This window comes from Podarcis cretensis (assembly GCF_951804945.1).
Source record: "Podarcis cretensis genome assembly, chromosome: 7".
Classification (NCBI taxonomy): Eukaryota; Metazoa; Chordata; class Lepidosauria; order Squamata; family Lacertidae; genus Podarcis; species Podarcis cretensis.
In genome coordinates, this window is record NC_137176.1 from 25,107,960 (window position 1) to 25,135,074 (window position 27,115).

At 39.9% G+C, this 27,115-nt stretch overlaps 1 protein-coding gene across 2 annotated transcripts; it reads right to left on the reverse strand.

Moving 5' to 3' along the window:
- Positions 1-26,828, reverse strand: KDSR (3-ketodihydrosphingosine reductase). 2 transcript variants are annotated; one of them, XM_079985029.1, is made up of 10 exons: positions 26,522-26,806; positions 22,030-22,119; positions 19,773-19,829; positions 17,136-17,201; positions 16,898-16,993; positions 12,822-13,013; positions 9,088-9,171; positions 6,480-6,563; positions 5,222-5,323; positions 665-3,193 (listed from the first exon to the last, which is right to left on the reverse strand). In XM_079985029.1, the coding sequence occupies exons 1-10, from the start codon at positions 26,651-26,653 to the stop codon at positions 3,083-3,085; spliced, it is 1,014 nt and encodes a 337-aa protein (XP_079841155.1). In that variant the 5' UTR covers positions 26,654-26,806; the 3' UTR covers positions 665-3,082. The 2 variants fall into 2 exon arrangements, with proteins under 2 accessions (XP_079841156.1, XP_079841155.1); XM_079985030.1 differs by lacking the exons at positions 665-3,193; positions 5,222-5,323 and adding an exon at positions 1-51 and having other exon boundaries at positions 6,483-6,563; positions 26,522-26,828.
- Positions 26,829-27,115: the final 287 nt, after the last annotated feature.

Below are 27,115 nucleotides of genomic sequence, written 5' to 3' on the forward strand. Positions count from 1 at the left end.
TCACCAACTACAATCTTAGGCCAAGATTTTAACCATACATTTTCCTTGAATGCCCCTCTCTTTGTTACCATCAAGAAGCAACTGAAAACTACTCCATTTACTCACATCTTTCCCAATATGATTTTGCTTCTTCTACCTCTTAAGTTTTGTTCTCACTTATTAAATTGCCTTTTTAAAATTGAAGCCTATTACAAAGATAGGGATTGCTTATCTTTGTTAAGCTATGTTGTCTTTTCCCCCAAATGCTTAAAAAGTACCTACAAACAGTGGCTATATTCGGTCTTAGTGGCCATGAAGTTTAATGTGGCTTTATTTGAAAGGTTCAGATGAATCCCTTAATGGAGGTATGGACTTTGGGGGGCCCAAGAAGGGGGCCCTCAATGGGGTCCCCTGGTATTCTGTGGGCCTCTCTGATAACTTGCAGGCAACTTCAGGTCAGGCAGTTTTCAGCGGAAAAATGATCAAAGAGTTAACATCATTTCTTGGAAGTCAGGAACCCTCTATCCTCCACCCTCACACCTTGAAGCTTCACAGGCTTCTAATTTGTACAAGCTATTTTACAAATATTTTATAAATCCTTAGTACTGTGACAAAAATTAGCAGAAATAAATTTACTCAGCAAGACCAGGAACACAGTCATTCTGAAGAGATATACAGACAAAAGTTAAATGCAATTTTCATTTATTTGGTGAATACAAAATATTAAAATTTAGTATTCTGGCACAACACTTCATGAAACAGCAAGCATAAATGAGCTATGAGTTTTAGCTTCATTCAATATTAACATTTAAAAGTGCCTAAAGTTTTTCACAGTATACATTTGTAAGCTAGTTACCCACTTCCATATGTTCTTTAGCACACTATTATATGTATTTGAGTCAAATGAGCGATAATGCTCCATAACATTAGAATTTTTTGTTTTAGTTCAAGACACTGAAGAAACCAAGGGCATAATCCATCCACAGATAAGCACAGTAAAGGCGCAGAATGAACAGGAAAGTTAACACGTCATTAAGCACATGTAGAAGAGATTTGTTCTTCTTTAAACTGTTGATTATTTGGCATGTCCAAATTGCTTTAAAGGATCTAGAATTTATTATTTGAACTAAGTGTGTTGGCCAGCTTGAAGGGCTATCCTAGCAGGTCTAGAAAACCAAAGCATTATGGCAAACAGGGAGAGCAAATTCTACTTCCAACAGTTCCCATTCAAACAGTAGCAAGACATACATGCAAAGATGCTTTTTGTGACTCAGTTACTAACCGGAATGATACGAAGCAAGTTTTTATGCTTTTGCGACAACACCAAGCCGTTTATCCGTTATTATTTCTACATTATTTCCTTCCTTCCCTTCTAACTGGCAATCCTCTCAGCCCCTCAAAAAGCCCAATGCTCCAAGTGCTTTTGTTTGCATTGGCACTTTCCAGGTTTACTTACAAAACAGCTGGGTAACTGTACCAAAAACAAGTAAACATAACTACTATAGTATTAATCTCAAGCAGTTGGTATTGTGATTTCATCTATTTTGAGAATCTAAAAATCTTTTAAAATTGGAAGACTATAATTGAACCAGAAGCTGCTGGACTTGATTTGAATAATGTTCTCCAAAGAGCAGTTTAAAAAGTGTTTCCCTTTTTATTTTATTTTATTTTTTAAAGAAAATCTTGGCTAACCAACAAACTGGCAAGTAGAGTCTCTTAACAGTCTTTTAGGCACTTGGAAAATGACAAAGGGTAGCAGGAATTTTTATGAACCAGTTCAACACTGGGGTTCAGCGTATCTGCAACCAATGGGAACCAGTCAATTTATACACAGCAAATATGGTTCCCAAAATCCACTCAGCGACTTTGTGTAAGTCCAGATTCCATGTAGGTAATAAGATTGGCATGTTGTGAATGAAACCTTAGAGACAATATAGTTTTGCAAGTTCCACTGCACCATCAGAGTAAGGACCTAGGCACTTCCTTGTGCTACATTAAGTTCTCTCTAGCACCCTATTCTCTCCTTCAATTTCTACAGTGTTAAAGCCCACCTGTCTTTTACAGAGTTGGCAAAAATAAACATGAACGTGTTACAGATAACAAAAAAATGAACAACTTCTGTTTTGCTTATAGTCCTCCCCTAGTATCTCAGTAACAATTGGGGGTCCTTGATCTCTGCTGAAGATCTACAACTATTTAAAGCATACGTCATTTCTCCTGCAGAGATCATATGCGTAAAGCTCTGCCATCAAGAAATTCCTTAATATAGCATTTAACACAATATTAACACAACTCACCACATGTGTCAAGAGTGGAATGTCAAAATCCAACAATCTGGTGGGAGAAAACTCAATCTCAAATGAGGTTTCCCAAGAGCCAATTCAAATATTGATTCTCCAGCTTGGTAATATCCACATGCAAATATTGCCTCCTATCTCAAGGAGGGGGCAGCTCATTTAAAGAGAACTCTCCCCTCAAATTAATATGCTATATTTAAAAACTGCCTCTTCACAAAAGACTTTGGCCCAATTCATGTATTGTCCCAGAGCTGAAATATTTCATCTTTGGATAGTTTTTGCTGCTTTGACTAGACTTTGCACAGCCATTTGAACCAACTCATGCAGAACAGGGCCTACAAGGTCCAGCTCTATGGCAGAAACCATGTAATCAAAATAATACACAAGCTGGGCCTTCTGTAGGAGAGTTGAGGTGTTACTGTTGTGTGGGAGGAATTTACCAAATCAGTCCTCAGATTAAGAAGTGGATAACAGAATTAACTCTTTCATCACTGCTGACAATTAGTATTGGTCCAGAATTACCATCAAAATAGGTCACTCTTAAGTTCTACTCTTCTCAAAAAGCTTACTTCTAAGGCAACAATCTGGTTATTCCTTCAAATCACAGAAAAGCAACAACAACCCAAAAAACCCAGTTTTCTTCATTAGCACCTTTGCATAGTCTCTTTTTCTAGAGTAGTTCCGTTTCCTTCTTTCACCACCGAAGATATCACCTCTTCCACATTTCTGTGAGACATACTCAGGCCACAGATACAGTCCCGTTTAGCAGCAAACTGTCCAACTTTTTAAATAGCACCCATTCTGTTTCAGTCCGTCTTTTCAGATTTCTCTTTTTTGGCCATGCAACGACGAACTATGCTGTCAAAACCTGCTATATAATACAGGGCAAGCAAGCGGAAAAAGCCCAGGAAAATAAGCTGTAAAGGGAGAGAAGGAGAGATCTTATTCAACATACTTCTGCTTAGTGGTCATTTAATATTTTCTCTCATCAGATCTGATGATCAGAAGTGTGGTTCACCAAGCACTCAATTATTATGTGAAAAAGGACTGTTCTATTAAAGATTAGTCTTATTTAAACAAAGCTTGAGATGTATATTTTGTTCTCTAATTAAAATAAATTAATGTTATTTGAAAGTACTATGAAATATAGTCACATGGTTGGAAGGGACCTTATTTTAATAATTTTTTTCCCCTTTGGAAGCTAGTGAATGAATCACCTGCCCCATGTATCTGCACAACAATCTACCTGAAGCAGAAACAATGCAAAAGACTACAGAATGACTAGTGTTGTTTTAAATTTGTAGAAGAGAACATGATTTAGGGTTGCATTGCTCCCTGGAGAATAATAATGGGTAACCAGTAGAAAAGTCACAGGCAAACAATGTGAAACAACCTTATGATGAACAGATTCAATGAATGTTTAGCAGGCCCAGCAAGGCTGAGGAGACATTTGCCAGATGGGTAGCAGCAGTCCAATTTAACATAGGCATACATTTGCAAGCTGCTTGATCTCAAGATCAAGTCCAAACTGTATGATTTCCAGCTTTACTTGCATGAGTTCAGTAGTTTAGCTATGCATTTGGTTATCCTTTCTGAAATACATGGCAATTTATGCAGGTAAACATTAAGGAGATGCAAGACATTCATATATGCCAAACTATGGCTTGGTGATATAAGAGCAAGCTCTGCGCTCACATGCTCTCCCTTTCACATCTGACTTTCGGTTTAGATGGTTCCTGGTTTGCTGCAACAGGCACACTCCAGTTTGCACATGACCTCCATTCTAGGATACAAGCCTATCACAAACTAGTTTTTCAGTTTGGACACAACAGCACATTCTTTGCCACAAACCAGGAACTAATAAACAAAGCATGGGAGGGGAAGAAGTAGAACCATTGTTTGGCACTTCATGTGAACCAATTCACAAGACGTTAAGAGATTTGTTCTTGTTAACAAAACAGATGTTGCTATGAACAAAAGGCAGCCGAATACTGAAGCTTAAAACAGGTATTGCTGGTCAGAGATTCTGATGATCTGACAAAGGATTATCATTCTGGATGAAACTATAATCCTGAAGCAGAAGGCGTGCATCTTGCGTGTGTTTGTGGTACTTATTGACCTGGATTTATGGCTGGGAAGTTATTTCACACCAGCTTGAGCCTGTTTGGAGGTTGCAATGCTTCCTGGATAAGATGGACCTAACCCCAGTTATCCATCTCTCAGACAGTAGGGATGTGCACTGGCTCTGGTCTAACTGAACAACAAGGTGATTAGGGGTGGTCTCTTATTACTGATTTGGACTGCACCATTAACAAGGTGTGCCAAGGCATATCAGGGTGTACCTAACTTTCTGAATAGCTCTGCTCCCTGTTTTTCCATAAAGCTAAATGCACAGCTGTTCTTCCCCCTTCCCAGTTATCTTTTCTGGGAAAAGAACCCAAGATGACTGGGGAAACACCCAGAGAATGAGCAGAAGAAGGTGGAGAGGTCAGAGAACCTTCTGTTTTGACAGACAGGTCTAGCTTTTAATCATAGTAAATAAGCTTTACTTATTTTAATAGATAAATGTGACACAATTAAAAAAAGAACCATAGGGCAAGAATCAGCGACATTGCTCAATGAAACATTTTGGGTATGCTCAAGTTATAGGTTATTAATTGAAACAAAAATAAAAGATGGCCCGCCTTTCAACTCTACCAAAATAAATACATGTGGACTTCAGTGGGTTTATCTCACAATTCATTGGACAGAGCAGCTTTTGCTGCCAAGAAGTAGAATACCTGCTGATCACTCTTTACTTTAGTAAGCTTACTGCACTGAAGAGATCTGCTGCACAAAGACTAGATTTTGAATTACATTGAACCAATAAATGTGAGTGTACCACAGCACTAAAAGAACCCAACAGATTTTGAAACATCATCATTTGATATTACTTTGTTACATACCGCCTGTAGGGCTTCAGCCAGAGAAGAGATAGGCGACATTCCACCAGTCAATATTGTTAACATGTGACCATCTGTGCCAACAGAACTGGCAAATTTTCCTTGCTGGGGGGGGATGGAGAAAGTAGTCAGGTAGTTTCCAAACAATTGTATTAAAATAGGATGTGTTTCTTACCAAGGGGCAAGAGGAGTTTAATACTTTATATATAAAAAAAAATCTGACAGGAATTTTTAAAATTTCTGATCTTAAAGGTACGTGTTTCTGTTTAAGCATGGACAAGACTGTACCTGTAGTCTGAATGAATATATATATATATATATATATATATATATATATATATATATATCATCATCTAATATCCCAAAGTGGTATACATGTGGTTCAGGCAGACACATGCTTTAAAAAAATTATTGTGAAATAAAATGCCTGTGGTACAGAAACAGCAATTTTTATATTCCACCCTTTTGAAACCTAGGAATCACCACTATTATTTATACTGTGCTTGTTGGCCAAGATTGGCTCCCAAAGCAGTTTATTTTTAAAAGGAACCATGTGCCAGACTTGAATCAGGCCATTTCTGTCAACCTGTGTTGAAACAGGGCACCTTGAGTTTTTTAATGTCAACTCTACTAATTTAAAATTTGAAATGCATTTTTACCTGCGCCCATGTTATAATATTTCAACATTTGCAAAGAAGGGTATATATTAAGTAAAAAAAAAAAGTGAAGTGACCTTTAATTAAGAAACACAAAAGAACAAAAAGAGTAAATGACGACATGATTGAAAATCCATTTTAAGAAGTCAGAGCAAAACAAAAACCATTAACACAAACCAACTTTCAAAGCAAGCACGCAGTTTAGGTAGAGGGACAATTTGTAACTAGAACCAATTACATGTAAGGGCAACTGCCACTTTTATCCCATCCCATTTTATTTGGTGTCTACTTTAAATTTCTAACCTTGGGAGAAGGGCCCTGTCTAATTTTGCCTATGCAAAGGTCCCACGTATAATGATGGCACTGTTTAAAACGGTGCAATCCTAGACATATCTACTCAGAAATAAGTCCTATTGAATTGAATGGGACTTATCCCAGGTAAGTGGGTTAGGATTGTATCTAAAGGCTCTCTTTATATAAAGATTCTAGTATTCAGAAAAGGTAGTAGACAAACACAGACAACCTTTACCCTTATAATAAACTAGCAAGTTACCCATGTTTTCCACCCACAAAAACATTTTATACAAATACAGCATTTTACTTACAACGGCATCTTTAACAATTATTCTGGCCACATGATCAGGTTTGCAGACCGATGATGTTTCTGAAATAAGCTTAGTCTCTAAAATCTTGAGCAAAAGTAAATAAAGAGATTACATACATATAACAGCAGATGAAATGTTACCAAGTACAACCATAGTTCACCTCACACCTGATAAGAAACATAAGACCATCTGGACATTTTTTTTTACAAAAAATATTCAGGACAAGAGGTGTGTTTATAGTTGCATTTGTTGATATTATATTTATCATTAGATTACAAGTGAATGCAAATTCTAAGTGAACATGCAGTTTTCTTTAATACTAGGAAGAGTGAAACTAGAATTAGTGCAACATTTTAGATGCAACATTCTGCTGGTCGCTATCATAAACACACATCTTTATGTGGAGACAGTTTTCTCATATTCAGCAGGTATCTCTGACACAAATATTACAGAAAAATAAATTGATATTATGCTCCCAGGAGAATTGACTCTAACTCTTTTAAACCTGATTTCCATTAGCTTAGATCAACTTTGTAAATTCTTGCCACCTAAAGAGCCTGCTTATAAATCTTTGCTTCAAGGAATGCATTGTTGCCTATATGATCTTGCAGAAATGTTGAGAAAAGATAAAAATGTGGTCTTATATTCATTCTTGCATTAAGCCTGATACCACAGAGTTCTAGTGTTTGTCTTTTTCATCCTTTTTCATCTTGTCAAACTGTTTCCTCTTAGAAAACACTGAGCTAATTAGTATCTGTCAATGTGATTAAGGTATTTGTTCATTTGCAGTTCACCTGATTCAGTCCTCTCTGGAAGAGTAAAGAAAGGCTTAAAGGGGCTTATGAGGCAGGAATTTGGTTAAGTTAGTATTGTTAAATATCACTTGCTAACACAGGATTAAATGGAAATATTTTGGAGTTTGAGGTTCACAAGTAGGGCTCTCATACGTGCCCGAAAGTCAAGTGGAAACTCATTGTTTGACTAAATCCTGAGATGTAGTTGACAGAAACTGGACTCTGGACAATTCATTACTCAAGAGTAATAAAAGCAAAGATGTTTTGCCACCCTAAACTGTTTCATATTCAATTGTTAATACTTTCATTCTGAAACATTTAACAGATTTTTAAAAATGATTCGGGGCGGGGACAACATTCTTTAGGGTCACAGACAATTAAAGTTTGGGTTTTTTACAAAAGGATAGTCTTCTTTCATGTTTTCAAACCAGCTTTCTATAACTATTAGGAACTGAAACAAGGAATGTGAAAGAATGTGGAGCTCAGTAGCATATGGCTATTCTGCCACCAATTCAAAAGCAAGATTAAAGGCAAACTCAAAAACTTTCATTACATTGGCCAACTAAGAACAATCCGAAGATCTCCTGTAGGAGGGTTTTGTTTGGTAACTTTTATTGCTGTATGATTGTTAAATGTGCAACAAGAATGCTCTGGGCAATACAGTAAAAGATTGATGCAACACTGATTATTAACGCAAAACCAGTTGACTCTTAACACAATTTTCTTCCTGTTTCATCCACCCACATCAACCTACATTAAGTTTTAATTTAAATATATAACATCAAAATAAATGAAGGTGGTGCAATAGAAACAACATTTTATAAAAAGGCAAGAGATCCAGGTTTAGATTATTAATCAGCCCTGAATTTTAGGACAAACAAGTAAGCCTCATCTGAAATTACTTGGCAAGATTTCTATGGTGATCTTATGCCCTAACTTGCTATAGCCCAGGGATGTCCAACAGGTCGATCGCGATCTACTGGTAGATCCCCAGGAGGATTTGGTAGATCGTGATAATAATAATAATAATAATAATAATAATAATAATAATAATAATAATTTATTTATATCCCGCCCATCTGGCTGAGTTTCCCCAGCCACTCTGGGGAGAGATGAAAACCAGCAGACAGTATAGAATCAGTTAAAGAAAAAAAAAAGTTATATCAAAATAGTGTTATGTGAATATTTTCAAAAAAGGTTTTGTTTTTTAAAACATAAAAAGCCATATGGGATAAACTCAATATGGACATGCCCAGAAACAAGCAAGTATTGTCTTAATGTTGTGTAAAATATTAATAAGTTAAATAAATGTTGTGTAAAATATTAATGTTGTGTAAAATATTAATAAGTTAACTTTTTGGAATATTCCATCTCTTAAGATTTAAAAGTTTTTCTGCTAATTTATATAAAATTTATTTTACCAAATGAAAGTAAAAAAATATTCAGTATGGTTCTGGAAGGCAGATGCTGAATACTGGAAGAAAAAAAAGAAGTCCCTCCTATGAGTTTGGAAACTGATCTGGCAACAATGAGCAAGATCATATGGTATATCTGTCTTAGACCAGGAAAACGTAAAAGCTAACAAATGCGAACAAGAATGAAGATTGTTTAAGAATTTTTAAAACACTGTATATACCAAGGAGTGACACAATAGGACTCCTTTCCTGTGACTAAAAGTTGAGTACACACTTATACTCAAGGTTTAGATTTAGCATTAAGCACATCATGGGATCATTCTTTTTTGTTTTGTACCTATTGATCCTTTTACTTTATGTAAGTATTTTGCATGACAATAAAGAGGAACATAAAATTACCTTTGTCTGACTTTCCTCTGCAAAGCCAGGTGTGTCTGTATCTGGAGGATAGGCAACTGTTACGTAGATATTATAGGGCTTTACCTGTTACGTTGAGAAAAATATTTAGTTCACGCTCTAATATATTGAGCTTTCCCATGCTTACCTGTTTTCACAAAGATATACAACGTAATATGAACAAAGAGGCATATAGTGGGATTGTATCTTACGGACATTTTACTTGCGCACAGGGGCGTAGGACGGGGGGCGCTCGGCCCCAGGTGTCATCCCTGGGAGGGTGACAAAAAGGCACACCATGGGGGCTTGCCCCGCCACCCCCATGCACAGTGGATTGCCCCAAGTGCACAGCATGGGCTCTGGGCACCCATGCAGCTAACTCCGCCACTGTCCCTGCCTTAGCTAGAGATGGACAAGGGGGAGAGAACAGGACCCTTTAATCAGGCAAGGCTATTATTATGTAGCAGGGATATTTACAATAAAGCTACCAAGATGTCCCCCCCGCTTTTCTATGTCCATATGATTATTGTGGTCCATGTGAGCCAGGTATTCAGGAACGAATAAAAAATAATAAAATAATAATAATAATAATAATAATAATAATAATAATAATAATAATAAACAAACAAACAAACATGTCTTTCAAACATAGAAGCTGGATGATGCCAAGAGATACATCAGTGCCTCCTAACACCCCCCAAAAAACACAAGTTAAGATCCATACATCCAACATTTCAGGAGAGAATTAATATAAGAATGTATTCACGTTAGCATGAAAATTGTTTCTCATTGTTCAGTGAGCTGCTGAGATGGTGCTTCAACAACTGTCCCCTCCTTTGCATGTCTACTTAGAAGCTGCACCGAGTTCCATGGGAATTCATCCCAGGAAAGTAGGTGTAGAACTGCAGCCTATGAACATCAGTTTCTTTTTGAAATGGTCCATTTAATTAAAACAACAGCAGCTCAATAGCTGAAGTTGAACAATACTTTATTAGGACTAACTCAAATGTCTCAAAAGAATGAGCAAGTGTTTGAGTTGCAGAGTTGTTCAGGGCAGATACTTTGAAAAAACACAAGGGGGAGGGGAGGGAAATGGCCCCTTGAAAGGGATTTGTGCTTCTGATATGGTGCATTACATGGTCAGCTTTAAAACGGGGGGCTGAGGGGCTAGCCTGTGTCCCTCCAGATGTTGCTGGACTACATCCCCCACTGGTCCCAGCTAGTATGGCCAATAGGAATGATGGGAGTTGTAGTCCAGCAACACCTGGAGGGACACAGATTAGCCACCTGTTTTAAGAGGCATTGTAAAAGTAAAGGGAGCTGCACCAAACCATAAGGAAAACACACATCCTTATTAGGGCATTTCCATTATTAGGCCTATCTACTGCAAAATAGGGACGCGGGTGGCGCTGTGGGTTGAACCAGAGCCTAGGACTTGCCGATCAGAAGGTCGGCGGTTCAAATCCCCGCGACGGGGTGAGCTCCCGTTGCTCAGTCCCTGCTTCTGCCAACCTAGCAGTTCAAAAGCACGTCAAAGTGCAAGTAGATAAATAGGTACCGCTCCGGCGGGAAGGTAAACGGCATTTCCGTGCGCTGCTCTGGTTTGCCAGAAGCGGCTTCGTCATGCAGGCCACATGACCCAGAAGCTGTACGCCAGCTCCCTCGGCCAATAAAGCGAGATGAGCGCCACAACCCCAGAGTCGGCCACAACTGGACCTAATGGTCAGGGGTCCCTTTACCTTTACCGCAAAATAGTGTGCAAAGTTCAAGTTCTACCATCAGGCTAGATAGTGAACAGAGCAATGGGGTGGTGGGTGAGAAGAAATTTGTTTCTGGCTGATATTGAAACCATGGTGTCTGCAGGGGTTTTAAGTGCTTATGCTTACAATGTTAAGTATATAAACCAGAAAATAACACTTGCAACTGCAAGTATCTTATTTTCCCTTCTTTTAATACCATATTTTTCGCTCTATAAGATGCACCAGACCACAAGACGCACCTAGTTTTTGGAGGAGGAAAACAAGAAAAAAAATATTCTGAATCTCAGAAGCCAGAACAGCAAGATAGATCGCTGTGCAGTGAAAGCAGCAATCCCTCTTTCTGTTCTGACTTCTGGGATAGCTGCGCAGCCTGCATTCGCTCCATAAGACGCACACACATTTCCCCTTACTTTTTAGGAGGGAAAAAGTGAGTTTTATAGAGCAAAAAATAAGGTAATTTAAATTGGGGGGGGGGGGTGACAAAAAAGAAATCTGTACCACCTGAACTTGCTACACCTCTGCTTCTGCAACTCAACTTTATACTAGTGGCTGCAGCCTCTATTTTTATCTCGAGCAGAAAGCCAAGGAGAAATCTCGCCCTTTTAAAATAGCATTCCTGCCACTTCTCTGCAAGAAACACCCTGGTGAAGAAGGCCTTCTTGCAAAGCTACATGTTGTTTGGAAGCAAGGAGAGCAGTGACCCTCTGCCTCTGCCACCTCACCAGCCGCTACTGGGAGGGAGCTTCTCATTGGGATCTCAGGAGATATGCGGCGGGAAGAGGGTCGAATGAAGTGTAGCAGGGGGAGGAACAAGCAAACCTGGGTAACACATGCCTTGCTTGCATTGCTGCCATCTCGGGCTCTTGCCTCCTCCTCCTATTAGGTGTGCATGGTGGTTCTGCAGTTGCATAAGGTGCCAGTCCCTCAGCTTGGCTGGCTTGCTCCACACTGTCAGCTGGCAAGGGCTGCAGCAAATCCAAACCACTGTGAGGGTGCCTCTCTAGCAGGGGCAGGCCCAGCCACTCCTGGTGGGACACGGGAGCAGTGGCAGCGGTGGCGGCACTGCAGTTGCTCTCCAGGCTGTACTTCTGGCCCGCCCACAGGGAAGACAAAGAGCTACCAGAGGGGGGAAGAGGGAGCTGCCTTTCTAGAGCTCCAGCTGGGCAGGAAGGTGGCGGTCCTGAGGATTCTTGGCTCTATGCGATTTTGCATATGCACGCTCTGCCCGAAACCAGATCTACAATATCTGAGAGTACAGCAGCTCAATACACTGCCTGCACTATTACTTCTCATTTTGAACCAGTGGACAACTAACCCTACTAAATGAACAGTTTTGCAAATCGTATACAGTGGTGCCTCGCAAGACGAAAAGAATCCGTTCCGCGATTCTCTTCATCTAGCGGTTTTTTCGTCTTGCGAAGCAAGCCCATTGACGGCTTAGCGGATTAGCGCATTTAGCGGTTTAGCGGCTTATCAGCTTAGCGGATAAGTGGCTTAGCAGCTTAGAAAAAGGGGGGGGGGGGAGGAAAAAAAGTCAGAAAAACTCGCAAGACATTTCGTCTTGCGAAGCAAGCCCATAGGGAAATTCGTTTTGCGAAGCGCCTCCAAAATGGAGAACCCTTTCGTCTAGCGGGTTTTTTTGTCTTGCGAGGCATTCGTCTTGCGGGGCACCACTGTACAATACAGGCCTTCTGAGCCGAATGGTGTCATGCGCTCTGGAATATTGTACCACTTATTGCAGCAGAATAGCTAAGTCTATGCCTTGTAAACAGCGTTGAACGTTGCTGAGCCTGCTTGTGTACTTTTTGGGCAACACTATATTCTACAATATTCTTATATAATACTATTAATGTTTACTTGATTCTTTAATTATTTCCCCCTATGGTTTTAGCTCTTTTTGTTTATATGTTGCTGTTGTTGTTAATGTTATACAGAGAAGCTATAAAATACATGCAGGTAAGGAACAGAGAATCATACCTCCATTTGCAAAGCTTCAGCTAGTCCTCGAAGAGCAAACTTTGTTGAAGAATAAGCAGTATAACCAAACAGTCCAACTTGTCCAGCCTGGGATGACACAAACACAATCCTTCCTCTCCTCCGTTCCTTCATGGTGGTAACTACTGCCCGAGTTGGGTAGACACTACCCAGATAGTTGATAGCCATCAATTGCTGTAGACAAACATATAAGTCGGAGGCCTAGTTAATATATTTTATATTAATGAAGTGTAATATTAATGTAAATGAAATGAAATAACGAAGTGTGATTGCTGCTCTGCAGCTTTAAACTCAAGGCATCGGCAATATTAATACTCATCACCAACAAGTGCAAAATTCCTACTATGGACGATGTTGCTTCATGTTACAAATGGAGTTTCCAAGCTGTAAAATGCTGTGTTATAGTCCATTAACATGCTGGAAGGCAACCACTTGGGGATTCCTTTGATGATGAGCAGTAACCTTTGTGATGTGGTTGCTGTTTTGATTGCCTGTGTAACTCCTGCCGAGAGGACAAGGGTGGCCAAATTTTTAAACTGGGAAACATTGTAGCTAAGTGGTAAAATACATGTTTTACTTGCAGAATATCCCAGATTTGCTCCCCAGCATCTCCAGGATTGAACCCAACTAAAAAAGGGATGGCTAACCTGTGGCCCTCCATATGCTGCTGGACTCCACTTCCACTGGCCCAGCTAGCGTGCATGGCATGTAAGGAATGATGGTAATTGGAGGGCAACAACCTACAGCAGGCCAAAAGTTAGCCTTCTCGGGTATAGAGAACACTGAGCTAGCATGGGAGCAAACGGTTAATATATATAAAGCAATGGAATTATATCCAGTAAATAAAAGGACTTCCGGGTTAGCGCCTCCGGCAATGGCGGAGCTCCTCCGATCAGGAGGAACCAGCTCCGTGAAAAACAGGGTCTGACCGCCACGGCGAAGGCGGAGACCCTTAGAAATCACAGACGGAAGAAGTCTGTGAACCTGGGATTCGGCTGGCACCTTCTGCGCCCCCCTACTCGCGGGGAGACCCCGTATCGGGAATCCGGAGCGACGTGGGGTGAGAGGAGCGGTGCTTGAATCGACCGCTTATTTCACAGAGCGAAGCCGCATTGCTGCTGTCGGAGAGCGCTGACTTTTTTCCTGTAGACAATTGGATTTTAAACAACAACCCGTGAGTAGAACGGGAAATTGAGCTTTTAAATAATTTAATTTGGCACCGAACGGGGAAGGTTCAAACAGGAAGTCCACCTTCCCTTTCTGTAAATAGACTGAAGCAAAGCAGTTGTTAACTAAGGTTTTGGAAAGTCTTACGTAAAGGATTAAAACTCCACTAATTGAAACTATTAATTTTGACCAAGTGAACTTGCAGGAGAAGGTGAAAAATTAAAAATCGAAGCATCACATCTCTGAACCTGGGAACGGCTTGCAAAAAGTCCATCGACGGTAAACAGGACAAATTTGACAGCTAGCTTTAAAAGAAAGACATGGTTTCTATTGTCCGCTTCTGCACTTAAAAAGAAGAAAAGGTAACTGGAAACTGTTACTAATTTACTTTTGGAATTGTGCTGGAAAGGATTGATACAAATGGAGACTGTCTTCCTCTAGAGGGAGTATTGGGACATTGTTACAAGAGTGCAGCTGGGAAATTGGCCTTAAGATAAAGACTGTGAGAAACTAGTTCTGACCTTGAACATCTTAAGAATGTCGGCAAAGGAAGAAGTAGCGTCTGTACTGAATAGGACAATCTATCTGTTGGGAAAGCTGCATAAACAGATAGATGTCATGGCTACTAATATTGATATTTGGGGAACAAAACTGGGAATCAGCATAGAAGTTGACAAGAACCCGGCACAGGAATCTTTCTTAACTGAACAAATTGATGAATTAGAGAAGGAGAAAGTTGCTGTTGTTGAGTACAAAGCAAAACAAGGGGGAGCCTTAACCCTAAAGAGGCAAATGGAGGATTACAACTTGAGGCCTTATATGACTGTAATTAGGAGAAGCCAGTTTTTGAAGATGGGTGCCTGGCCTGATCTGGAAAAGGAAAGGTGGAGAGATCCCCTTATGCAGGGATCAAATGACTTTTGGAATATGAATTTGAGCCAGGAGGAGATTGGAGCTTTGGGGGCCTTTGGACTTGGAAGAATTGTGAAACAAGATTTGGAATACTTTATGGGCCCTAGCTTTAGCTTTAACTATGGAAATCTGGCAGACCTGTCAAGAAGGAATATAAGCATCGTTGGGTTGGAGCTCCCCCGAGATCTGCTTTTTAGCACCAAAGATTATCAAGAAGATCAGCAGAAGGGAAGTGAAGAAGAATTAAGAGCCTCGGATATAAGATCTCCAGGTTGATGGACGCTGGGAGGTTGATGGAACTGACGGCAGGGGCCGGGACCGGGGAGACGGTGGAAGAAAATTGGGAATTAAAAGTGTATATATGGAGATTCTAAAAAAATTTTTTTTAATGAGAGATGGAAAAATCGTGGAATGAATTTTTTATGACCCTAGGGGAAATGTTTTAAGAGATTAAGTTCAAATATATTAGTTTTAATGAGAAATAAGATTAAACAAAGTAAAAATGGATGATTAATTGGTGAAAGAAGAGAATGTTAAATTACAGTATATTAAGATAAATTATTAGGATAAAAACAAAGTTGAAGGATTTGCTGAAATATCTAACTGAACCAGAATACAAAGAGGGGAGGTGTGAGGAGGTCAAGGAAATAAGCTAAAGAAAGAAAGTTATGTAAAGGTTTGATTTGTTCTTTTTTTTTTTTGATTGTATGCATTTTTTCCCTTTTTTGTCTGTTTTCCTTTTTTATCTTTTTTCTTTGATGGGACTTGTTTTTATGTATTGTTTTGCTTTCTTTTTTGGTTTAATTGGGTGTTTTTCTGCTGTTATTTTTTTATTACTCATGTAACCTTTAAATTTTTAATAAAAATCTATTATAAATAAATAAATAAATAAAAATTTAAGACACAACAGTTTACTAATTACATAATCTGCACCGAGTAGAGAACTAATAGAAAATGACATTTGCAACTGCTCTACTTTTATAAAATCACTTCTCAATTTTTTTCCTCTGAAACTAATTAACGGCTTGGTTCGCATGTTACATTAAACCATGTATTGTTTTTAATATTCAGTTGGAAGCCGCCCAGAGTGGCTGGGGAAACCCAGCCAGATGGGCGGGGTATAAATAATAAATTATTATTATATTATTATTATGGTTTATAATGAAAACTGCCCTGTGATCTTTGGATGAAGGGCAGTATAGAAACTATTATGATTATTATTGAACAAATAATGATTTAATAATGTGAATAAGTTGTGTGCTGGCGCATGCTGCTGAAATTATGAGCACTTTGCATCTCCCCTGTCCATGATATGCCAAGGAGAAAATGAGTCATAGCCTAGTTAATCTTTATGTGAACTGTTTACAAGTCAGCCACTGAAGAGACTCTATGGACCAATGTCAACATGAAGCAAACATTTCATTTGAGACGGGCTGAATTAGGGAGCCCCACTTTTGCTGTTATTATTATTATTTATTAAATTTGTATACACTTTTGCAGTTATATAAGTATTCATGAAAAAGTATTATTCCCACATGCTTGTCTACTCTGCACGCTGTGAAATACTCTCCTTTCATGTTTATGTGGTGGTTCATGCAAGTATTACCCAAGGAATGAAAGTTATGTAACAATAGCGTATGGCAAACTTCTCTTTCACAACATACATTAAATGCCTTTCATAATAGATGTTTAAAGGCAGCAAACATTTTTAGACACGATAAATATCTAATAAGAATTATTGGGTCTATGACACAGATAGAAAACATTCAACCCAGTGGAAAACTATGGGGGGATTAGAAAAAAAAATACAGTTAGGTCATTTATTTGAAATGGACAATAAAATGTGCTGCTACAAGTTAGGTAAATTTTATATATAATTTTATCATTCAAAAACATTTCTCAATCTGGTGTGATTTTCTAGGTGCCGTTGAATTAGTATACCAGTACATATTCAAACAGGAGAAGTCAGGCTCACTTACTTCAAACATACTGATGTCAGTATCTTCAAACTTTCCATTAATTGATGTTCCAGCACAATTTACAAGCATGTCAACTGGACCCAACTTCTCTTGAGCCTGGAAAGAAAAAAATAGCAGGTGAGATAACAAATTTGTGTCCATAAATATCACTACTGTCAGCAGAACATTTCTGCAATAAACACTTGCAACTGAAAAATGGGGGGAGGGAGCCAGCTAGGTAAAACCAGTATTTCCTTACCTGTTTAAGGGCCCTTTCCACATTTGCAGCATCTTTGGAAACATCAAGAGAGATACAATGCACAACCTATGTGAATGGAAAAGAAGGACCATATCAATTGATATGTACAGTGTAAAATGGACAAATTTTTAATTCAACAAGTAAACTATTTTGGCAACACAGATAGGAGACATATTTCAACGTGTGCATTGTATGTTTCTCTGCCTTTCACTTTTAGTTGAGAGGAGTGCAGAGTTCCTGTTTTCTACATAAAGTACTGGGATATTATATTGCTTTGGCGTTTGAGAAGAACCAATTAATATTCCAAAGCAATAATATTTAGCTCAGACTTTACAGATGAGCTTTGAATTATCAAATTTAATCCTAATAAGTCAGGATGTGCATTACTTTTTCATGCACTCAGTGAAGAGCCCCTTTGCTCCCTCACTTCATGTAAACGGGGAAGCAAACCTAGCAGCTGCAGTTAAACATAAATTCCCATTAATGTGCAAATAGAGAATTATGGTTAATGGCTTTTAAACAAGTCAGGATTCAAAAGCCAACTGGTTTCACCCCTGGACTATAGCAATGACACTTTGCTATAATTTGTCTAAGGCAGGCTTCCTCAACCTCAGCCCTCCAGATGTTTTTGGCCTACAACTCCCATTATCCCTAGCTAGCAGGACCAGTGGTCAGGGATGATGGGAATTCTAGTCCCAAAACATCTGGAGGCCCGAGGTTGAGGAAGCCTGGTCTAAGGTCTGCAGACATCTGTAGCCTGAACAACCTGTCTAGTCCTTAATAATTCAGCTTCCAATGAATGCTGAAGACGCACCTCCTTACCCTGCCTTTGACATTTGAGGTGTATGTTTTTAGGACCCACCTTATTTTTGTATGTTTAATATTATGCTTAATGTTGTAACCTGTCATTGGAGCTTAGGGTGAAGGGCAGGTAATAACAACAATAATTCCATGTGGATGCCTATTCAATTGAGCTCAATGGGTGGAACTCGTCTAACAAGTCCCATCAGATACAAGTTCTGTGCAAGTTCACTTGTGCAATGGGCTTTTCCTCCCACTCCTGCCCTGCTATGCACCCCCTAAAATTGGCTTGTGTATGGAAGTAGAACCCTCAGAAAAGTGCACAGGAGAGGAGGTGGGGATTGCTCCAACTGGCAAGCTGGAAAGCTAGTGCTTATGGAATATTCAACAACACCGAATTCTTTCCAAAAGAGTGTTCTTCTTCCTCTTCTTCCTTTTGAATTGAAGTCGTGCCATCATTAATGGACACTGTAGTGTTGTAAAAACAACAACTGCACCACACAGTGAAAAATACTTTCCCAATGATAAGTTGCTTAGAAGCGCATTAGGAAACCACACTGCGCTGTTCATCCTTGTTGATGGCTGCTATAGAACAGATTGTAGTCTCATATGAAATTCTTTTTCTTTTCTCTACCGCCACTTAAGTCTTTGTTTTCCATAAAGCATGCACAACATGCCAGGGAAAAAAGAAGTATAGAATCTGCTTTGCATGTAGAACATGAGTCCCTCACATTTTCTGGCAGTGCAGAGATAAATCCTATATGAGATTCTGGAACAGATCCCTATTAGTTAGCATATGCAATACTGAGATAGATGGACCAATGGTATGGTTTCATATATGGCAGCTTCCTATGCCATAAACACAAAATTATTATCTATTAAGACAAAATGAAAGACTGATGTAGTAAAATGTTTAACAACCCCAAGACATTACAAAAGCAAGAGAGAGAGGCACAGGAGAAGACAACGCCTGGGGCTTGCTCTTGTGAGGCTAATTTTGTTTTGTTTTAAGTGTTATGTTTTTGACACATTCATTACATTTTATTAAGTACCAGGAATGGCTCTGAAGACTTGAGCTGAAAAGCAGAATATAAATTCATAAAATAAATTGCCAAAGACCCATTCACATATTGATCTTTAGGGCTTACATGAAATCATCCCTGTGCAAAAATTAGCTCTATTTTAAAAGGCAGATAGCAAAGTCACCAAGAAAAAGATACTGATATCTCAAGAATAAATTAAGATTGAGCCAAATTCATAAAACTGGCATGGTATTTTAGTCATATTTAACTGTAGCTAACAAAGAACTTTAAAATACACTCTTACACCTACTTAGATAATATGAAATGATTTTACGTTGTTGCCAATGACTGATAATAACCTAGAGGCAAGACAAACTTCTTCAGAAGCAGGAATTATTCTTTTAAGAAAAAAGAGAGACCATTAAATATTGCACATCAAGCACATTTTCAGCCTTCTATATTGCAAGTCATGTCACTTTCATGCTTTGTATAAGCTTTTCTATAAAAGAACTGACCCCACCTTTTTCTTAAATTGCAATCAAAGTATTAGCATTATAGCTCACAACACAATAGTACCCAAAGGAGGCCTTTGACTGCAGGATGTGTCTAGGATTACTTAGAATTCTTTAAAACAGAATTTTCAGTTTACCTATGACATGACTATACAGGGCACAATATGCTACTCAATTTTCTCTTATCTACACATTTACTCCATAACTTGTAATTCAAGTACTGCTGCTCTATATTAAGTCAGAGAAAGAACATGCATTTTCTTAACACATTTGAGAGACCTGGTAGAATATAGTCATCTTACCTGCTTATCATTAACTGAGAACTTCTCAATTTCTTTCTTTGCTTCCAATAGGCGGCACTGGAATTAAACAAGCACATTTGGAACATTCTGCTAAAACAATTTAGACAGAACGAAAGCCTTCTAAAAAAATTTGCAGTATAGCAGCAAACATTTAGGTGCTTTATGCATTTAGGAATTGCCATCTTACTTGGTCAATTTACTGCCAATTCTATAAATATTTACAACATTCTGCTTTGGCCAACATAAATTAAATCCACTGTTATACTTTATTCTCAGAAGTTTGCTTTGGCTTTGCCTATATGACATATGCAGTGCCATCCTGTGTATATCTAATTAAGGGTTAAAGCCTTACTATATTCAGTGAGTCTCACTCCTACAGAAGTGTGTATATGACTGTAGCCAACAGGCTATATACCATACAGTTATCCTGCACAAAGACTGAACAATGCGACTTCTGCTCCCCCTCCCTGTACCCTGCAAGGGGGGTGGCCCCAACCCTCCAGAGCACATCTGGGAGGCAGAAGAGATACAGTGGTACCTCGGGTTACAGACACTTCAGGTTACAGATACTTCAGTTACAGACTCAGCTAACCCAGAAATAGTACCTCGGGTTAAGAACTTTGCTTCAGGATGAGAACAGAAATCGCACAATGGCGAGGCAGCAGCAGGAGGCCCCATTAGCTAAAGTGGTACCTCAGGTTAAGAACAGTTTCAGGTTAAGAACGGACCTCCAGAACAAATTAAATTCTTAACCTGAGGTACCACTGTATGCAGAAGTCCTGTTGCACAGGTGGGAATCCTTGCATTAATGGGATGACTTCACTGGATACAACACTTAGTTCTTAGTCTAGCACATCCCAAGATATTAAGTGTAGTGCATTACAAGATAAGTAAAGATTAGTAAAACTTCCCAGTGCACACATGTACTAGTTACAAGAATTCAGGCAGGTAACTGAATTCTTTTAACAAAAAACATTTGTCAGCCTACTGCTGACACCACGCCCTCATGGGACTCTATGCAAACTCCTGTTAAGAAATGGAAGAACTGCAATTCTGGCTATCACTGCTCAAGATAATTTCCCACATACCATTTTAACTTCACACACACAGCCTTGAAGACCAAACTGCAGTTAAGTGTTCTACTTTGGTGGAATTTTTTAGTTGAGCCTCTTGATAGGCTCTTAGCTTATCTGCTGGTTTCTATTATTTTTTTCTTTTACTGCCGCTTGAAAACTAACCAGACAATAAAACAATTTAAATTTTAATGACTTCTATTTTATTTGTAAACTGCTTTGCATTTGATTTTATCATAGAAAGGTGGGCTATAGATGCTTAGAATAAAATAAATGGCAGCTTACAAGCAGCACACCCTCAATCAAAACAATACAGAGAAAAAAAGCTATTTCAGCCTACTTACCAACAAATATTTTATGTATCAGCTAACTGCAAGACTTAAATATTAATCTTGCTTTAAAGCTTGTTGCTTCTCCCAATTCCAAAGATTGGAATTCTATATTTTGTACTCTGTTATTCTAGAAAACTTTAGAAACAATCCAAGGATGGCTTTGAGTGTATTAAGCAGAAGAGAGGGGATATGCAAGTAAATTCCCCTTTCAGATGTTCACAGTAGGAAAGAGTGCAAAAAGTGGGAGTATTCCTTTCTGCTTTGGTGCAATATCCAAGATACTAACAAAGCAGAAAACAATTTTTAAAACATGAATGCTGCTCATATCCCACTTTCCTGAAGAAATGGTTAGAGTGCCTCTGAATCTACAGGCCAGGTGTGAGGAAACTTTGGTGCTCCAGATGTTGCTGAATGACACCTCCCTTTATCCCTGGGCCACTGGCCATGCTTGCTGGAACAGGAGTTGTCATTCAACTACATCTGGAGGAGAAAAGGTTCTCCACACCCCACAACCATAGGTAAATGGTTATAAATGGAATAGCCAATAGAATAAGCAGTTTAGCTTTGGCTTAATACTCTCGCTAACTCAAACACTGTATTCAAACTCTAAAAGTCATTTATTTATTTATTCTGGAGAAACAAATAGGCCCCAATACAGATAAAATTAGTACAGTAATCACTAATTTAACCCCTGTTGCTTTCAAATTTGGTGAACTTTAGTAGGATTGGAGCCAAGGATTTTAACTATTTAATTAAATACTAGGGCTTTAGTTATAATTACTGTTGCTTCAAACCCTTTCATTAACAGCTTCAGGGCATCATAACTGTTAAATAAGCATGCTATAAATTTACCTCATTTCTTGCAATAAGTGTTATAAAAGCCCCTTGCTTAAAGCATTCGATGGCAACGCATTTCCCAATGCCACTGGAACCACCGGTTACCTTTTAAGAGAAGGGGGGGAAGCATAGAGATTAAATTGATAAACTTGACAGCATAGACATTAGAATTATAAGCCTTTTAGAGAAGAGAGTGGTCAAACTCTGGGCCTGTTCACATGTGTGCAATAGTGTTTCCCCTCCGTAAGTAATGAGATGCCTCTTGGTGTCATGTGGACGGCTTCTAATGTTACGACTGTCCACAACTATTGCTTTGAAATTGCCACCACAATCACAAAGTTGCAAGCTGTCTATGGACATCCCAGGTCACTTTCAGCATGGTAACACAGTAAGGATTACTTTTTGGGGGGATAGAGGAAGGCAAATAGGGGGTAGATGCATCTATAAACAAACTCATACCCCTTCAGCTCTGGTATATTACTATATCAAGATCATAATTTAGGTAAATTGGCAATTTAATGAACTCGCCTAAGTTAAAGCACAGGCAGCATAACTTCTACTACTTCTGGATACTTGTTTGCTATGCATCTGGACAGCTCCTAAAATATCGTAATTAATTTTTGTGTGATGGTTCCTGAGATAAATGTACAGATTCTCATCTCTGTTTGCATACAATTGGACACAATTTAAAATAAGATGGCAGAATGAACCTTTCAAAACTGTGCTGATTTTGTTGTTGTTGTCGTTTCTTAGAATGCCCAAGCAGTGCCAGATTTGAGGCTCCTAGTTCAGTGTGTACTTCTTGATCCAGTTTTGCACATGCTAGATTATCAATTCCTGTACAATGTCCAAAACATGATAGAACATGGTACGGGCAACTTCTAGGATAAAAAAGGTTCTTCACTCGATGGAAAATCCAATCAAAAACGCACAAGTGGCAAAATCTTTCATTCCTGTAAACAAGCAGCCTTTCAGTATCATTTCTCAAGAAGACCTCTTCTCCCTCACTATTCAAGTCTAAAAAATAATATTTTCTCATTTCAAAGGCAGCACATATGTTATTTTAAATTTTATTTAAAAAGTATATACCGCTTAAACTTTCAAGGAAATTCACCAGTGGTTTCACAGGCTAAAGCCATAAGAACAAATGACATCCTTTGCTGGAGTCCTTCTTATGGGAAGAATTGTGTGTCTAGAAATATCTCACTCGTACAACTGCTTTAGAAGAGCTTGTATGTTGATACCAGGTGAATTAGTCAGAATTAGGAATGCTTGGCTAGAACAACAAACAAAAATGGTTTCTTCTGCTGCAACAGCAATGATGAGAATGAGGCTTTGCATTTCCATACTTGGGTATAGAATGTCCATTTAGAAACCCTGGAAGATAAGTTCATAGATCCACAAGCCCAAAGGAGGGTTTGTGAGTGTGATTTGGTGCAAGGATACAGAAGGATGTAAAAAATGTCCCATTAAAATGCAAATATGAGGTTTGTTACAGAGCAATTCTTTCCTACGCAGACAAGAAGTTCCAGTTCGTTTCCACCACACTTCCTAGTGGCAATAGCGGTGTTGATGTTGCTAGTAAGAAAGGAGTGCAGTTTTATGTCCACAAAAGAAGATAAGTGCTTGCAGGGCCAGTTTCAGCCCTAACAAAAGGCAGTGGAAGAATTACAGGATATAGCATGAAGGAATGAGAGACGGTGCATGAGAAGGTGCATGAGAAACTGACCTGCATTGTGAACCCTTTGGATAGAAGGATTATGGATAAAAGGATTACCTTTAAACATGATTGCTATACCCCTCCAAGTTCTGATAGATGTAAGGCTTATTTGCTATTAGGCAACTTTATCACAAATGATTCTTCTTCTTTGGCAATCACTCGTAGCCGAGTAGGATTGTCTTCCAAGAACACGGTCTTAACAGTGAGTCCGTAAGTGACTGTGGAGGCCAATTCTGGATCCACGTGTCCTTCCACAGTGGGGACATATGTTTCCGGGCGGGAGTTGATCACAGTGAGGGTTTCCCAAGTGTGCCTTCCTTTTAGCATGTTTCGTCTTGAGTACCATATGTCTAATCATAATATCATATGATTAGACATATGATATTAGTACGTAAGCTGCTCCGCATGCTAAATAATTCTTCAAACCAACTAAAAATCTTGCATATTCTTTTATCAGCTTAAAGTAAAGGTAAAGGGACCCCTGACCATTAGGTCTAGTCTTGACCGACTCTGGGGTTGTGGCGCTCATCTTGCTTTATTGGCCGAGGGAGCCGGCATACAGCTTCCGGGTCATGTGGCCAGCATGACTAAGCCGGTTCTAGCGAATCAGAGCAGCGCACAGAAATGCTGTTTACCTTCCCGCTGGAGCGGTACCTATTTATCTACTTGCACTTCAACGTGCTTTCGAACTGCTAGGTTGGCAGGAGCAGGGACCGAGCAACGGGAGCTCACCCCATCGCGGGGATTCGAACTGCCAACCTTCTGATCGGCAAGTTCTAGGCTCTGTGGTTTAACCCACAGGGCCACCCACGTCCCTCTTTGTCAGCTTACTTATGCAATAACTCCATGTCAAGTACCAGCAAGTAGCAAAGGTCAACTCAGAATCCCTATTCTTCAATTTAGCAAAGACAACATTCTCCTGACACCAGATTCTTCCATTGCACACATGGAACAAAATTCCTCAGAAAAAGAGAAAATAAAAAGATAGGCGCAAGAAAGGAGAAATTCAGTTAAGTGTCCAGACACAGCCAAACCTAAAATGGCAAAGACCTGCTATAAAATGTTTAAATTGCTTGGCTGTAAGTCCACTATTTATGTCATTTACATAAGTTTCATGAACAACATGCTTCACACCATCATTTGTGCAGATTATAAACAAAGAACCAATAATGAATTTGACTCAGATTAAGCAATTGCTCCAACATCAAGAATCTCTGCACATGTCTCCATCTACATAACATGATGTCATTTGTCTACTCATGGAATTGTTCCTCTTAAAATAAATAGTACAAATCATGCTTCACATATAGAGCTTCATTTTAGGTATGTGATTGCTGTGAAGTGACATGTATCCACTTCTCTACTGTCCAGAGAAGGTACCAGCTTACGTATCTGTACGGGGTATGAATTATGGTGGCAAGCTCCCCTTGGATCCTCTCCACTTTAAAGGAGAATATAAAAATATAATTTAGGTAACTTCTGTAAATTCTGTAATCTAGTTTAAATTTTGCTATCTTGCTTTGCAGTGCTATGGTCTAATGTAATAAAATGTACCGTATTCTATGGTGGCCAAAGGGGCACAGGGCACAACTAAGAGCAACTGCTGGGGGGATGAACTGGCTTGAACCCAGACTTTCAACTACATTAGGGTAGACATCTGTATCTGTGGCCCTCCAAATGCTGCTGGACTTTAGCTTTCATCAGCCTCTTCCAGCATGGCCAACGGAAACCGTAACCCAGGAGCTACACGTTCTTAATCCTCTATTCTCTCAACAGAGATAATATCTATATTGTAAACTCCCGAATTCCACCTCCTTTTGTTAGTAGGCAGTACTGAGAATAACACATTAAGACAATCGGCACAATTTTGTATGTGATTGTGTCCCTTTAAGACAGGAAAGAGGAACCAGTGCCCCTCCACATGATGCTGGAGTGTGGGCCACAGGTTCCCCACCCCCTACCTTAAGACCAACTAGTATAGCTCAGACCAAGGTCATGGGTTCAACCCCTGTATGGGTGCATATTTCTGCAATGCAGGGGGTTGAACTAGATGATCCTCAGAGGTCCCTTCCAACTCTATGAGTCTATGAAATGTATATGGTACCGATTCCAAGCAGTAGCATTCTTTCTTTTCTTTTTTAAAATGCCATTCAGTTTGCAGCACACACTACTAAACCCATAAATTGAGATTACGCCTTGTTTAATTCAAGATTTCCAGCCCACATTTCTTTTCCCAGGAGATAAAACAGATATATGAAAGAGAGGAAGATCTTATTTAACGATTTCTTTTTTTTTTTTTTTTTTTGGGGTGCCACTAGTCTGCTTCTAAACAGGAGCATCTATAGACAGGAAAGGGAAATCTAAAAGATAACCCAGCTCGTTCTTAATATTCCCTAATTGTAAACAATGGCACCCCCCCCCTCAAAAAACAAAAAACCACGTCTTTTGCTTCAGGCTAAACATAACCCAGACCTTCCACACCCTTTTCTAATTACTAGTCAAGCGCTACATCCCTGAATCCCCCTTTTTCCTCCTTTTTGGAGGTGGGGGGGGGGGAAGGAGACAACATCTCTCCTCAGCAACGGTGTTAATTTTGCTTGCGCAGTTTGAACGGGGAAGAGGGGGTTTTTTTTGTGGGGGGGGGGAGCTGCTATTTCCTTCTACACTGAGATACACAGATCAACGTATGGAAATAAAGGTTTGGAAGGGCAGGAGGATGTCGCGTTTCTATACCCGCTGCCCTCCTCCCCGCAAAACCGCCCCAGGAAACCTCGGCTGGGCTCTCACCACGACGTGGGCGCCAGACAGCGGCATGGTCTTCGGGCTGCTTACGGGCAGCACTGTGTAGAGCAGCAGCAGGAAGGCCAGGACGACGACGACGACCCCGGCGGCCGCCGCCAGTAGAACCGCCCCGGACATCTCTGCGACGGAGTGAGAGGAGCGGAGCACAGCGGGAAAGAAACGGTGGACGGAGGAGAGAAAGGACCACGCCAACCTACTCCGCCGACAGCCCGCCGCCGACTGACTCGCTAACCCTGTCCGAGCTTTAGAGAAGGCATTCAGAGGAGGGGAGGCGGGCTCCGCTTCGCGATTGGACAGCGGGAGCGAAGGCTCGGCGACGCTTGGCTGCCTGGAGCCCGGAGGGCGGGAGAGAGCGCGCGGGTGACGTCTTCGGTCGGGGATTGGCCTTCGCGACCTTGGTTGAAGGATGGGCCGGCGAACCGTTGAGGGGCGGGGGCGCGCGCGCGCGCGCGCGGGAGGGAGCGGTCGTGAGGGAAAAAAACGGCCGCTGGTCGTACGGTCTTTTTCTTCTTCCGCTCGCTGTTGCATCGGTTTCCCGCCGGCGCAGCTGCGTGGAGATGGCAGAGATGTACAAAGCGA

Bases quoted from the DNA above. Each gene is read 5' to 3' on its own strand.
- KDSR (XM_079985029.1), bottom strand. From the start codon at position 26,653: ATGTCCGGGGCGGTTCTACTGGCGGCGGCCGCCGGGGTCGTCGTCGTC. The intron at 22,120-26,521 runs GTGAGAGCCCAG...TTCTCTTAAAAG, and splicing joins TGTCTGGCGCCCACGTCGTG to GTAACCGGTGGTTCCAGTGG. The intron at 19,830-22,029 runs GTAAATTTATAG...GTTTAATTCCAG, and splicing joins CACTTATTGCAAGAAATGAG to TGCCGCCTATTGGAAGCAAA.